This window comes from Salvelinus namaycush, chromosome 31 (genome assembly GCF_016432855.1).
Source record: "Salvelinus namaycush isolate Seneca chromosome 31, SaNama_1.0, whole genome shotgun sequence".
In the NCBI taxonomy this organism is placed as follows: Eukaryota; Metazoa; Chordata; class Actinopteri; order Salmoniformes; family Salmonidae; genus Salvelinus; species Salvelinus namaycush.
The window spans coordinates 3,867,215-3,882,921 of record NC_052337.1 but is presented as its reverse complement, the minus strand read 5'-3'; the positions used below and the strand labels follow the sequence as shown (position 1 = coordinate 3,882,921).

Sequence of the window (15,707 nt, the reverse complement as noted above, 5' to 3'; positions counted from 1 at the left end):
ACAAAGGGGTTACCGGCTACCGAGCTGAAACGACTACCAGGAATCACAGCGTTCCAAATGGAACCCTATTCCTTATATAGTAGTGCACTACTTTTCGCACACGCCCAGGGAAACGCTCCCAGAATTGATGCGTCCCCATTAGGAGTTTTGAGGAAAATGGTGGTGATATGTCATTTTCTCTTTGCGGCCAAGTGGAGATGGAATATATACTGTATAATGATTAGGGGGAACCTGCGATTCAACGTCTTACTTTGCCAAATGAAAGGTAAAATGGTTATGTCGAATACTGGTATGTATATTGCAGTCTTTCTATCAGGCACTTTTTCAGTGCTGTTAAAGTTACATTGTGAATAAGTCCCCTATTTGAAATAAAGCCACTTTCAAATCACACTTGCTACCTACAGTGGATGATTATTTCTGCTTCCATTGGGAGAATTTCATTTTAAGAACTTGTGTGCTTTCAAGTGCAATTTTAGAAAACCAAATTGCTTACGTTTGTGTATTTCTTTTAGTGTACTCCGTTTGGGAGGGTCACAACTCCAGAGTTTACAGTGGCTGTGAGTTTATAGTGGCTGTGAGTTTGCAGTGGCTGTCAGTTTACAGTGGCTGTGAGTTTGCAGTGGCTGTGAGTTTGCAGTGACTGAGTTTACAATGACTGAGTTTACAGTGGCTGAGTTTACAGTGGCTGTGAGTTTACAGTGGCTGTGAGTTTACAGTGACTGAGTTTACAATGACTGAGTTTACAGTGGCTGAGTTTACAGTGGCTGTGAGTTTACAGTGGCTGTGAGTTTGCAGTGACTGAGTTTACAATGACTGAGTTTACAGTGGCTGAGTTTACAGTGGCTGTGAGTTTACAGTGGCTGTGAGTTTACAGTGGCTGAGTTTACAGTGGCTGTGAGTTTACAGTGGCTGTGAGTTTACAGTGACTGAGTTTACAGTGACTGAGTTTACAGTGGCTGAGTTTATAGTGGCTGTGAGTTTACAGTGGCTGAGTTTATAGTGGCTGTGAGTTTACAGTGACTGAGTTTACAGTGGCTGTGAGTTTACAGTGGCTGTGAGTTTACAGTGACTGAGTTTACAGTGACTGAGTTTACAGTGGCTGAGTTTATAGTGGCTGTGAGTTTACAGTGGCTGAAAAGCCCGTTCCAAAACCCAAATCTGGTCCTTTCTGCCTTCTTCCCTCTCTCCTTCCCTCTTTCCCTGTCGCCCTACCTCCGTCCATTGGTCTACAGGTCTTTTGGCAGTGTTCTCTCTTCATGTCTGTCTTTCCCTGGCAGCTACACACCATGATGTCATTTCAATAGAGAAAGGCGATTTGTCTCAGAGGTGAAATGTAGCGCAACTGAATTGGGGGAACGAACAGAGGATATTCTGTACGATTAATAGTGGGGATTCTGGTTCCACCATGTTAAGGGTGGGTCCCAAATGGCACCCTATTCCCTATGGGCCCTGGTCAAAAGTAGTGCACTGTGAAGGGAATAGGGAGCCACTTAGGAAGCAGACTAAGTCGGTCTATAATTAACTCTGTTTTGACTATAGTAGTATAGACAGTAGTCGAAGGGAAACAGGGATCACATTTTCCTAGGCGGCGGGGGAGTTGTAGCACCTGTGTTTCTATCATTACCACTAGGAAAAACGAGAGGGGAATCAAATGCGGTTTTGTGTGTTTCTCTATGCTTCATTTGAATCCTTGGCGTACAATCAAGTTGCATCAGCATAGGACATGAGAATAAGTCTGTTTCAATGGGCTACTATTACTGTTAGTGGTGAGTGTGGTAACTAGGAAGACTAGCACATTATAGCGCTCCAACCACCAAAAGGCCTGTCAGGCAATCTCTTTCTCTGAGCAATTGTATTAGTATAAAATAATAGAATTATATAGTTTTTTTTGCATACAATATAGCTCAGTATTTGTATGATTTATTTTATACAATCCTTTTTATCAACTGTGCCAATCATTTTGGACCTGACTGTACATCTCAGGAGAGACACCTTTCCCAGAGTTTACTGTTGTGTTGATGTTGGATGGTTGGTTGGTGTCTATGACATACAAAACAGAGGCTAGCGACAACGGGAAAACCACCATGATCATGACTTCAGAACGCTTTCAATTGAATGTTTACACAACATGACCGACGTGACTATTTCAGACACCATATGACGATGAATATCTTATGGATGGATGGAATGGAAGCCATTTTACCTTACCATTTACAAACAAACACTGAGGATGTACCTGGAGAGAGAGGGACACTATGTGTTGCCTGGAGTGCGTCCCAGACTCAGGTGAATAAAATCAGTTTATAGAGGGGCCCAGGTGAACTACCACATTAGTATGACTCTGCTGAGAGCCGGACAGCCAGTGGCAGAACAGGAAGTAACGGGGGGGGGGGGGGGGGGGGGCGTAACCTACCAATTGAAAGAGAGACACTACTACACCTGGACAACAAGCTGGATGTCAGTTGGGTAACGGAGGAAGCACTTTGAACTGAGACTCGCATAGACACAGGCCTAGTTGGCCGGTGTGCTCTTCTGACTAAGGAGGCCATCTTTAATACTGAATTATGGGTAATCATATTGGCATAAACAAGACGTCATGACCAGTGATGTAGTGGAGGGTAAATACAGTGGGGTTTTTTTAAATTTAATTGAAAGTATATTGAACGTTAATTTGTTGTTATCACTACATCACAGGTCATGACATTTCGTGTCACTGAAGGTCAAGTTACGAGAAAGATTGTGTCATTTTGCAGTGGCAGAAACAGCCTTTCTCCACTCACCCACACAGGTCTTGCCCGTGTTGTCAGACTCGTAGCCAGTGTTACAGAAGCAGCGGAAACTGCCTCTTAGGTTCTCACACACTCCATTGGGACAGATCTCTGGGTTCAGTGCACACTCATTGATGTCTGGCCAAGGGAGAGACAGAGGGACACAATAGAGAGGGGTCATTTTAATGTCACACAATACACTGATGAAAACCCCAAACGTTTCGTAGTATGTGTAGGGCACATTACCTGTTCCATCCACAGAGAAGCCTATTCCACTTCCACACAGAGCCTGGAACTCAGCTGCAAGACCAAACAGAAGTGGTGGTTAACGTTATAGAGACTGAGATTAAGGTTACTGCTTTAAATACAGGAATAAATAAAAGTAATGAGACTACAGTAAAGTGTTACCTAAAACAACGCACTGTTGCAACCCAATGACTATGGTTGCAACAAACAACCTCAATTAACAAGCATCCTTGTGTGTGAGAATGCAACATGTTGTACATACTGTATGTAATGTGAGCTATATTTGATGTTGGAAGCACAACAATAATATATCACCCACACGGCATTGGCCCTCTCAAAGTCACTCTATTAGCTGCATTGGTCCTCTCATATTAGCTGAATTGGCCCTCTCAAAGTCACCCTATTAGCCAATTGGTCCTCTCAAAGTCACTCTACTAGCTGCATTGGTCCTCTCAAAGTCACTCTATAGGCTGCATTGGCCCTCTCAAAGTCACTCTATTAGCTGCATTGGTCCTCTCAAAGTCACTCTATTAGCAGCATTGGTCCTCTCAAAGTCACTCTATAGGCTGCATTGGCCCTCTCAAAGTCACTCTATTAGCTGCATTTGTCCTCTCATATTAGCTGAATTGGTCCTCTCAAAGTCACCCTATTAGCCAATTGGTCCTCTCAAAGTCACTCTATTAGCTGCATTGGCCCTCTCAAAGTCACTCTATTAGCTGCATTGGCCCTCTCAAAGTCACTCTATTAGCTGCATTGGTCCTCTCATATTAGCTGAATTGGCCCTCTCAAAGTCACCCTATTAGCCAATTGGTCCTCTCAAAGTCACTCTACTAGCTGCATTGGTCCTCTCAAAGTCACTCTATAGGCTGCATTGGCCCTCTCAAAGTCACTCTATTAGCTGCATTGGTCCTCTCAAAGTCACTCTATTAGCAGCATTGGTCCTCTCAAAGTCACTCTATAGGCTGCATTGGCCCTCTCAAAGTCACTCTATTAGCTGCATTTGTCCTCTCATATTAGCTGAATTGTTCCTCTCAAAGTCACCCTATTAGCCAATTGGTCCTCTCAAAGTCACTCTATTAGCTGCATTGGCCCTCTCAAAGTCACTCTATTAGCTGCATTGGCCCTCTCAAAGTCACTCTATTAGCTGCATTGGCCCTCTCAAAGTCACTCTATTAGCTGCATTAGTCCTCTCAAAGTCACTCTATCAGCTGCATTAGTCCTCTCAAAGTCACCATATTAGCCAATTGGTCCTCTCAAAGTCACCCTATTAGCTGCATTAGTCCTCTCAAAGTCACTCTATTAGCTGCATTAGTCCTCTCAAAGTCACTCTATTAGCTGCATTGGCCCTCTCAAAGTCACTCTATTAGCTGCATTAGTCCTCTCAAAGTCACTCTATCAGCTGCATTAGTCCTCTCAAAGTCACCATATTAGCCAATTGGTCCTCTCAAAGTCACCCTATTAGCTGCATTGGTCCTCTCAAAGTCACTCTATTAGCCAATTGGTCTTCTCAAAGTCACCCTATTAGCTGCATTGGTCCTCTCAAAGTTACCCTATTAGCTGCATTGGTCTTCTCAAAGTCACCCTATTAGCTGCATTGGTCCTCTCAAAGTCACCCTATTAGCTGCATTAGTCCTCTCAAAGTCACCATATTAGCCAATTGGTCCTCTCAAAGTCACCCTATTAGCTGCATTGGTCCTCTCAAAGTCACTATATTAGCTGCATTGGTCCTCTCAAAGTCACCCTATTAGCTGCATTGGTCCTCTCAAGTCACTCTATTAGCTGCATTGGCCCTCTCAAAGTTACCTTATTAGCCAATTGGTCCTCTCAAAGTCACCCTATTAGCTGCATTGGTCCTCTCAAAGTCACTCTATTAGCTGCATTGGCCCTCTCAAAGTTACCTTATTAGCCAATTGGTCCTCTCAAAGTCACCCTATTAGCTGCATTGGTCCTCTCAAAGTCACCCTATTAGCTGCATTGGTCCTCTCAAAGTCACTATATTAGCTGCATTGGTCCTCTCAAAGTCACTCTATTAGCTGCATTTGTCCTCTCAAAGTCACCATATTAGCCAATTGGTCCTCTCAAAGTCACCATATTAGCCAATTGGTCCTCTCAAAGTCACCCTATTAGCTGCATTGGTCCTCTCAAAGTCACCCTATTAGCTGCATTGGTCCACCCAAAGTCACCCAATTAGCTGCATTGGTCCTCTCAAAGTCACCCTATTAGCTGCATTGGTCCTCTTAAAGTCACTCTATTAGCCAATTGGTCTTCTCAAAGTCACCCTATTAGCTGCATTGGTCCTCTCAAAGTCACCCTATTAGCTGCATTGGTCCTCTCAAAGTCACTCTATTAGCCAATTGGTCTTCTCAAAGTCACCCTATTAGCTGCATTGGTCTTCTCAAAGTCACCCTATTAGCTGCATTGGTCCTCTCAAAGTCACCCTATTAGCTGCATTGGTCCTCTCAAAGTCACCCTATTAGCTGCATTGGTCCTCTCAAAGTCACTCTATTAGCCAATTGGTCTTCTCAAAGTCACCCTATTAGCTGCATTGGTCTTCTCAAAGTCACCCTATTAGCTGCATTGGTCCTCTCAAAGTCACCCTATTAGCTGCATTGGTCCTCTCAAAGTCACTCTATTAGCTGCATTGGTCCTCTCAAAGTCACCCTATTAGCTGCATTGGTCTTCCCAAAGTCACTCTATTAGCTGCATTGGCCCTCTCAAAGTTACCTTATTAGCCAATTGGTCCTCTCAAAGTCACTCTATTAGCTGCATTTGTCCTCTCAAAGTCACCCTATTAGCTGCATTGGTCCACCCAAAGACACCCAATTAGCTGCATTGGTCCTCTCAAAGTTACCATATTAGCCAATTGGTCCTCTCAAAGTCACCATATTAGCCAATTGGTCCTCTCAAAGTCGCCCAATTAGCTGCATTGGTCCTCTCAAAGTTACCCTATTAGCTGCATTGGTCCTCTCAAAGTCACCCAATTAGCTGCATTGGTCCTCTCAAAGTCACCCTATTAGCTGCATTGGTCCTCTCAAAGTCACGCTATTAGCTGCATTGGTCCTCTCAAAGTCACCCTATTAGCTGCATTGGTCCTCTCAAAGTCACCCTATTAGCTGCATTGGTCTTCTCAAAATCACTCTATTAGCCAATTGGTCCTCTCAAAGTCACTCTATTAGCCAATTGGTCCTCTCAAAGTCACTCTATTAGCCAATTGGTCCACTCAAAGTCACTCTATTAGCCAATTCATTCAGTCATTCCATTGTCTACAAGTGAGTCAGTTGGTCTACAAACAGCATCTAAAGACGTTCAGATAAAACAACGGTTTGCAGGATTCCTAGTCTTGATTGATATTCTCTGGACGTGCGTCATCGTGTGTATTGTACCTGAGTTCTTGGCTGGGCAAGACACACAGGGCTCTCCGAAGCCGTAGTCGGTGTTGGCACAGCAGCACTCCGACTTGGTGACGGCTCCCTGCAAGGGACGCACGCACACACCCTTCTTTATGGCGCCGTAGCAGGTGCTGCGCATGTGTGTGTCTGAAGGAAGAAAACACAGAGACACTGTATGTGACAACGAATTAACACAACAGTGCTTTACAGTGAAAACATTGGCGGTGAATGCTGAGGATTTCCGCTTTCCGCCATTTTGTCTCTTTTGCTCAAAGCCCATGAGAAGGAATATAGAAATGTAGCTATTTGTCAGTATACTGTAGTCTCTCTCTCTCTCTCTCTCTCTCTCTCTCTCTCTCTCTCTCTCTCTCTCTCTCTCTCTCTCTCTCTCTCTCTCTCTCTCTCTCTCTCTCTCTCTCTCTCTCTCTCTCTCTCTCTCTCTCTCTCTCTCTCTCTCTCTCTCTCTCTCTCTCTCTCTCTCTCTCTCTCTCTCTCTCTCTCTCTCTCTCTCTCTCTCTCTCTCTCTCTCTCTCTCTCTCTCTCTCTCTCTCTCTCTCTCTCTCTCTCTCTGTGGGCGTTATTGATGTCCTGAAATAAGCCCCAGTAGACAGATAATGTGGCTAGTTGTGAATTTCCACTGTTTTCTGACTCCCGGTGAGCCATAAGGTCTGAGTTCCAGATGGCACCCTATTCCCTATATAGTGCACTGCTTTTGACCAGAGCCCTATGAGCCCTGGTCAAAACTAGTGCCCTATGCAGAGAATAGGGACCCATCTGGGACGCAGACAAGGTCTGCAGTAGAGGAGAGATCTGCCAATAAGCTAAATAAGAGCCCATGACTCTCGTTTCAGTCCAAATATGAAACAGCTTGTGGACATCACAGACGTAGTCTCTCTCTGAAGTGGAAGCCGTGTGTGTGTGTGTGTGTGTGTGTGTGTGTGTATGGGCATGCGCGCACACGTGGGTATCAGTACATTTGTGTCTGTGATCACCCACTACTCCTTACCTACACAGAAGCGTCCATCCGCCCCCACAGCCAGCCCTGCCAGGCACTCACACTTGAAGGAGCCCTCAGTGTTGACACAGCGGCCGTTCATACACATGCCCGGAGTCTGACACTCATCAATATCTACCAGAAAGAGAGTCAGAGATGGAGAGAGTGAGAGTACGAGAGAGACGGAGAGAGTAAGAGTACGAGAGAGACGGAGAGAGTGAGAGTACAAGAGAAACGGAGAGAGTGAGAGTACGAGAGAGACGGAGAGAGTGAGAGTACGAGAGAGACAGAGAGAGTAAGAGTACGAGAGAGACGGAGGGAGTAAGAGTACGAGAGAGACGGAGAGAGTGAGAGTACGAGAGAAACAGAGAGAGTGAGAGTACGAGAGAGACGGAGAGAGTGAGAGTACGAGAGAAACGGAGAGAGTGAGAGTACGAGAGAGATGGAGGGAGTAAGAGTACGAGAGAGACGGAGAGAGTGAGAGTACGAGAGAGACGGAGAGAGTGAGAGTACAAGAGAGACGGAGGGAGTAAGAGTACGAGAGAGACGGAGGGAGTAAGAGTACGAGAGAGATGGAGGGAGTAAGAGTACGAGAGAGACGGCGGGAGTAAGAGTGCGAGAGAGATGGAGGGAGTAAGAGTACGAGAGAGATGGAGGGAGTAAGAGTACGAGAGAGACGGAGGGAGTAAGAGTACGAGAGAGACGGAGAGAGTGAGAGTACAAGAGAGACGGAGGGAGTAAGAGTACGAGAGAGACGGAGGGAGTAAGAGTACGAGAGAGATGGAGGGAGTAAGAGTACGAGAGAGACGGCGGGAGTAAGAGTGCGAGAGAGATGGAGGGAGTAAGAGTACGAGAGAGATGGAGGGAGTAAGAGTACGAGAGAGACGGAGGGAGTAAGAGTACGAGAGAGACGGAGAGAGTGAGAATACGAGAGAGACGGAGAGAGTGAGAGTACGAGAGAGACGGAGAGAGTAAGAGTACGAGAGAGACGGAGGGAGTAAGAGTACAAGAGAGACGGAGGGAGTAAGAGTACGAGAGAGACGGAGAGAGTGAGAATACGAGAGAGACGGAGGGAGTAAGAGTACGAGAGAGACGGAGAGAGTAAGAGTACGAGAGAGACGGAGGGAGTAAGAGTACGAGAGAGACGGAGGGAGTAAGAGTACGAGAGAGACGGAGGGAGTAAGAGTACAAGAGAGACGGAGGGAGTAAGAGTACAAGAGAGATGGAGAGAAAGAGGGAAGAAGAGAGTTGAAGAGTGTATAGGGAAATTAACAAAGAGAAATGAAGAGACAGGGAGAAACAGAACCAAAGAGAGAAGATATGTGGTTAACAAACAAACACATTATAACTAGGCCTCTGGGGAGAGAGGTATGTTCAATCTCTTGGTCTGTATCCCAAATGGTACCCCATTCCTCTATACAGTGCACTACTTTTGACCAGAGCCCTATAGGGTACCATTTGGAATGCACACTTTGTCTGTTCCTGATCCAGACGCATGGCTAGCAGCTGGTGCTGTAGCATCTCAGTTGGAATTCCAAATGGAACACAGATGAAGTTCTGGAATCTATTGGCATAGCTATAAAATATGAGCCAAACCTGCTCTATATTCAATGTCTGCCTAAGTGATCTCTCTACCTGTGCAGTAGCGCCCACTGGAAGTCAGGGTGAAGCCGGGTTTGCACAGACACTTGAAGCTACCGTCCTCGTTGATACACATGCCGTTCAGACACATGTTGGTGCCGGCGCACTCGTCATGGTCTGTGGAGGGCAAAAGGTTAAAGGTCAGGGAAGAATCTGTTATGCTGTTGTTAAAGCCAAATTCACCACGCCCAGACCCGTTAGTTGCCAAGCAGAGGGTCTTGGAATGTGACCCCATAGGGCAAGGCGTGTAGCATGTAGAATGTGATTGATGTGGTGTGTGCATTGGCTTTGTACAGCCACATTCAATGGAGGTTAAACAAGAGCAACGTTGTTGTGGACATGGATGGACAGCCATGAGCAAACTAGTACAGAAACTGTATTAATAGGTATTTACGTTCATAATAGTCTATAATTAGTGGCTTGTCTTCAAAAAGGTAATTCATGAGACTATGGGTTTGACTAGGCTTGAATACTTATAGTACATAAAAAAAGTGTTAAATCAAATCTGGGGAACAATTAGCTACAATCTCATGAACATTGGAGTACTGATTTACATGAGTGATTAAGGTAACTGATACTATATTAAAATACTTAATCTGGGCTTGATTGATCTTGACTGGCGCAATGGAACCAATAGAGCAGTAACAAAAGTGTAAACCCCGCCCAATCTGGCACTCCAAAGAGGCTAAAGCAAACGCAAAAAGCATTTGAAAGATCTTACCGACACAGTTCCTGCCGTCTGGGGTTAGCTGGAAGCCTGCGTTACAGATGCACTGGAAGCTTCCATCCATGTTGAGACAGCGGCCGTTCTTACACAGAACCCCGTTGTGCAGGCACTCGTCAATGTCTGGTGAGGAAAGCGGTGTTGTATATGTGACTTGCTACCACTACACCGCAGCGCTGCACCAAATCCAATATAACACCATTGGTATACTAACCCTGCCCCTAGACAGTTCCCTCTGGCCTAGACAGTTCCCTCTGCCCCTAGACAGTTCCCTCTGGCCCTAGACAGTTCCCTCTGGCCCTAGACAGTTCCCTCTGGCCCTAGACAGTTCCCTCTGGCCCTAGACAGTTCCCTCTGCCCCTAGACAGTTCCCTCTGCCCCTAGACAGTTCCCTCTGCCCCTAGACAGTTCCCTCTGGCTCTAGACAGTTCCCTCTGACCCTAGACAGTTCCCTCTGACCCTAGACAGTTCCCTCTGGCCCTAGACAGTTCCCTCTGGCCCTAGACAGTTCCCTCTGCCCCTAGACAGTTCCCTCTGCCCCTAGACAGTTCCCTCTGCCCCTAGACAGTTCCCTCTGCCCCTAGACAGTTCCCTCTGCCCCTAGACAGTTCCCTCTGGCTCTAGACAGTTCCCTCTGGCTCTAGACAGTTCCCTCTGGCTCTAGACAGTTCCCTCTGGCCCTAGACAGTTCCCTCTGGCCCTAGACAGTTCCCTCTGGCCCTAGACAGTTCCCTCTGGCCCTAGACAGTTCCCTCTGGCCCTAGACAGTTCCCTCTGCCCCTAGACAGTTCCCTCTGCCCCTAGACAGTTCCCTCTGCCCCTAGACAGTTCCCTCTGCCCCTATAGACAGTTCCCTCTGCCCCTATAGACAGTTCCCTCTGCCCCTATAGACAGTTCCCTCTGCCCCTATAGACAGTTCCCTCTGCCCCTATAGACAGTTCCCTCTGCCCCTATAGACAGTTCCCTCTGCCCCTATAGACAGTTCCCTCTGCCCCTATAGACAGTTCCCTCTGCCCCTATAGACAGTTCCCTCTGCCCCTAGACAGTTCCCTCTGCCCCTAGACAGTTCCCTCTGGCCCTAGACAGTTCCCTCTGGCCCTAGACAGTTCCCTCTGGCCCTAGACAGTTCCCTCTGGCCCTAGACAGTTCCCTCTGCCCCTAGACAGTTCCCTCTGCCCCTAGACAGTTCCCTCTGCCCCTAGACAGTTCCCTCTGCCCCTAGACAGTTCCCTCTGGCTCTAGACAGCTCCCTCTGGCCCTAGACAGTTCCCTCTGGCCCTAGACAGTTCCCTCTGGCCCTAGACAGTTCCCTCTGGCTCTAGACAGTTCCCGCTGGCCCTAGACAGTTCCCTCTGGCCCTAGACAGTTCCCTCTGGCCCTAGACAGTTCCCTCTGGCCCTAGACAGTTCCCTCTGGCTCTAGACAGTTCCCTCTGCCCCTAGACAGTTCCCTCTGCCCCTAGACAGTTCCCTCTGCCCCTAGACAGTTCCCTCTGCCCCTAGACAGTTCCCTCTGCCCCTAGACAGTTCCCTCTGGCTCTAGACAGTTCCCTCTGGCCCTAGACAGTTCTCTCTGGCCCTAGACAGTTCCCTCTGGCCCTAGACAGTTCCCTCTGCCCCTAGACAGTTCCCTCTGCCCCTAGACAGTTCCCTCTGCCCCTAGACAGTTCCCTCTGCCCCTAGACAGTTCCCTCTGGCCTAGACAGTTCCCTCTGGCCTAGACAGTTCCCTCTGGCCCTAGACAGTTCCCTCTGGCCCTAGACAGTTCCCTCTGGCCCTAGACAGTTCCCCCTGGCCCTAGACAGTTCCCCCTGGCCCTAGACAGTTCCCCCTGGCCCTAGACAGTTCCCTCTGGCCCTAGACAGTTCTCTCTGGCCCTAGATGAAAGATGGGCAAGGAAACACAGATAAAAAATAAAAAAATCACTTCCGGGTTAGATTTCCTCAGGTTTTCGCCTGCAGAATCAGTTTTGTTATACTCACAGACAATATTTTGACAGTTTCTGAAACTTTGGAGTGTTTTCTATCCTAATCTGTAAATTATATGCATATTCTACGATCTGGACCTGAGAAATAGTCTGTTTACCTTGGAAACGTTATTTAAAAAATAAAAAAATCTGACCCCTAGCGTCAAGAGGCTAATTAGGTCCACTCCACTGTGAAGACAGACTCTCAGACACAGGCCTGGCTGGTTAAGGGTTTATGCCACAGACTCCGAGACACGTCTATGGTGACAGCATTGGTTCAACCTCTTTGAATAGAATATATACAGAACCAGTCAAAAGTCTGGACACACCTACTCATTCAAGGGTTTTTCTTTATTTTTACTATTTTCTACATTGTAGAATAATAGTGAAGATATCAAAACTATGAAATAACACACGGAATCATGTAGTAACCAAAAAAGTGAGATTCTTCAAAGTAGCCACCCATTCTTCTGTATACCAACCCTACCTTGTCACAACACAACTGATTGGCTCAAACGCATTAAGAACGAAAGACATCCCACAAATGAACCTTTAACAAGGAACACATGTTAATTGAAATGCATTCCAGGTGACTACCTCATGAAGCTGGTTGAGAGAATGCCAAGAGTGTGCAAAGCTGTCATCAAGGCAATGGGTGGCTACTTTGAAGAATCTCACTTTTTTGGTTACTACATGATTCCGTGTGTGTTATTTCATAGTTCTGATGTCTTCACTATTATTCTACAATATAGAAAATAGTAAAAAATAAAGAAAAACCCTGGAATGAGTAGGTGTGTCCAAACTTTTGAACTGTACTGTATATATACAGTATGTATGTATAAATAGACTCACCGATGCAGACCTGATTCCCTGGGATTCTTTGGAACCCTGTGTGGCACTTGCAGTAGAAGGAACCGGCCGTGTTCACACAGTTCCCATTGGGGCACGGGTCGGAGGAACACTCATCTACATCTATGTATTATCAGACATAGATTTATTAGAAATACAACCTAGAATCATCATGAGTTCAGTTTTAGACAAGCTAGCCAGGAAAGGGATAAAGTTAACTCATATAAATACACAGTACCTAACAGCCTCAGAAACGACGTTCACGAGATTAGTAATTCGCTCATCTTAGATAATATTAATATATTAGCCATTTCTGAGACTCACTTAGACAGCAGCTATGATGATACAGTAGAAGGAATACAAAGATATAACATCTATAGAAAAGACAGGAATGTCTACGGGGGAGGTGTTGCTGTATCTATTCAGAGCCATATTCCTGTAAAGCTCAGAGAGGATCTCATGACAAATGAAGTAGAAGTGCTGTGGTTGCAGGTTCACCTGCCTTATCTGAAGCCTCTTCTTTTAGGGTGCTGCTGTAGGGCACCACGTGCTAACAGTCAGTATCTGGAGAATATGTGTGTGATGTTAGATAAGGTCTCTGATGCTAACAGTCAGTATCTGGAGAATATGTGTGTGATGTTAGATAAGGTCTCTGATGCTAACAGTCAGTATCTGGAGAATATGTGTGTGATGTTAGATAAGGTCTCTGATGCTAACAGTCAGTATCTGGAGAATATGTGTGTGATGTTAGATAAGGTCTCTGATGCTAACAGTCAGTATCTGGAGAATATGTGTGTGATGTTAGATAAGGTCTCTGATACTAACAGAGAAATGTATTTTCTGGGTGACCTGAACATTGACTGGTTATCATCTATCATCTATCATCTAGCCCCCAGGAAGAGTAGCTGCTGCATGTGCTGCAGCTAATGGCCCCCAGGAAGAGTAGCTGCTGCATGTACAGTAGTTAATGGCCCCCAGGAAGAGTAGCTGCTGCATGTACAGTAGCTAATGGACCTTAGGAAGAGTAGCTGCTGCATGTACAGTAGCTAATGGACCTTAGGAAGAGTAGCTGCTACATGTTCAGTAGTTAATGGACCTCAGGAAGAGTAGCTGCTGCATGTTCAGTAGCTAATGGACCTCAGGAAGAGTAGCTGCTGCATGTACAGTAGCTAATGGACCTCAGGAAGAGTAGCTGCTACATGTTCAGTAGCTAATGGACCTCAGGAAGAGTAGCTGCTACATGTTCAGTAGTTAATGGACCTCAGGAAGAGTAGCTGCTGCATGTTCAGTAGCTAATGGACCTCAGGAAGAGTAGCTGCTACATGTTCAGTAGTTAATGGACCTCAGGAAGAGTAGCTGCTACATGTTCAGTAGCTAATGGACCTCAGGAAGAGTAGCTGCTGCATGTACAGTAGCTAATGGCCCCCAGGAAGAGTAGCTGCTGCCTGTTCAGTAGTTAATGAACCCCAGGAAGAGTAGCTGCTGCATGTGCAGTAGTTAATGGACCTCAGGAAGAGTAGCTGCTGCCTGTTCAGTAGTTAATGGACCTCAGGAAGAGTAGCTGCTGCCTGTTCAGTAGTTAATGGACCCCATGAAGAGTAGCTGCTGCATGTTCAGTAGCTAATGGACCTTAGGAAGAGTAGCTGCTGCATGTACAGTAGCTAATGGACCTCAGGAAGAGTAGCTGCTGCATGTACAGTAGCTAATGGCCCCCATGAAGAGTAGCTGCTGCATGTACAGTAGCTAATGGACCTTAGGAAGAGTAGCTGCTGCATGTACAGTAGTTAATGGACCTCAGGAAGAGTAGCTGCTGCATGTGCAGTAGTTAATGGACCTCAGGAAGAGTAGCTGCTGCATGTTCAGTAGCTAATGGACCTTAGGAAGAGTAGCTGCTGCATGTACAGTAGCTAATGGACCTTAGGAAGAGTAGCTGCTGCATGTGCAGTAGCTAATGGACCTTAGGAAGAGTAGCTGCTGCATGTTCAGTAGTTAATGGACCTCAGGAAGAGTAGCTGCTGCATGTTCAGTAGCTAATGGCCTCCAGGAAGAGTAGCTGCTGCATGTTCAGTAGTTAATGGACCCCAGGAAGAGTAGCTGCTACATGTTCAGTAGTTAATGGACCTCAGGAAGAGTAGCTGCTGCATGTACAGTAGCTAATGGCCCCCAGGAAGAGTAGCTGCTGCATGTGCAGTAGTTAATGGACCTCAGGAAGAGTAGCTGCTGCATGTTCAGTAGTTAATGGACCCCAGGAAGAGTAGCTGCTGCATGTACAGTAGTTAATGGACCCCAGGAAGAGTAGCTGCTGCATGTTCAGTAGTTAATGGACCCCAGGAAGAGTAGCTGCTACATGTTCAGTAGTTAATGGACCTCAGGAAGAGTAGCTGCTGCATGTTCAGTAGCTAATGGCCCCCAGGAAGAGTAGCTGCTGCATGTGCAGTAGCTAATGGCCTCCAGGAAGAGTAGCTGCTGCATGTTCAGTAGCTAATGGCCCCCAGGAAGAGTAGCTGCTGCATGTGCAGTAGCTAATGGCCCCCAGGAAGAGTAGCTGCTGCATGTGCAGTAGCTAATGGCCCCCAGGAAGAGTAGCTGCTGCATGTTCAGTAGCTAATGGCCTCCAGGAAGAGTAGCTGCTGCATGTGCAGTAGTTAATGGACCTCAGGAAGAGTAGCTGCTGCATGTTCAGTAGTTAATGGACCCCATGAAGAGTAGCTGCTGCATGTACAGTAGTTAATGGGGATCCTAATAAACTAAACTAAACTAAACATCTGTGGATAGAAAGTGGACGTTCTGAGAGGACAGCTGGGAGGAGGGTCGATGGCCAATGGTCTTTCTGGGTTTGACTATTAACTCTTTACTTGAAATGTGCTGCCACAATGCTTTCTTATTGCTGTACAGTATTGACAGAGCAAACTTTACTTTTTAACACCCACAGTGTTAATGCCCCACAATGTTAACATCTAAATTTTTAAAGTGTACATATGGGATCATCTGAAAAAGTGTTGAAACATTTTAAAAGTGATAGTGAACCAATCAAGAACACCAGAGTTCCTGATATCCCAACACTGTGGGTGTTGGAACTAACATTTTAAAAGTGTTAGCCAATCAATCAAAGACATGTATAAAAACACATT

General features: G+C 46.2%; 1 protein-coding gene across 1 annotated transcript in view; it reads right to left on the bottom strand.

Moving 5' to 3' along the window:
* LOC120026153 (fibrillin-2-like) overlaps positions 1-15,707 on the bottom strand; it is a gene marked incomplete at its 5' end in the record, with an annotated part of 236,899 nt that overhangs the window by 141,959 nt on the left and 79,233 nt on the right. The window contains 7 exons of the mRNA XM_038970976.1: positions 2,781-2,906; positions 3,015-3,068; positions 6,398-6,550; positions 7,410-7,532; positions 9,033-9,155; positions 9,760-9,885; positions 12,580-12,699. Of these exons, the coding sequence (XP_038826904.1) occupies positions 2,781-2,906; positions 3,015-3,068; positions 6,398-6,550; positions 7,410-7,532; positions 9,033-9,155; positions 9,760-9,885; positions 12,580-12,699 (825 nt within the window). The remainder of the gene's footprint in view (positions 1-2,780; positions 2,907-3,014; positions 3,069-6,397; positions 6,551-7,409; positions 7,533-9,032; positions 9,156-9,759; positions 9,886-12,579; positions 12,700-15,707) is intronic.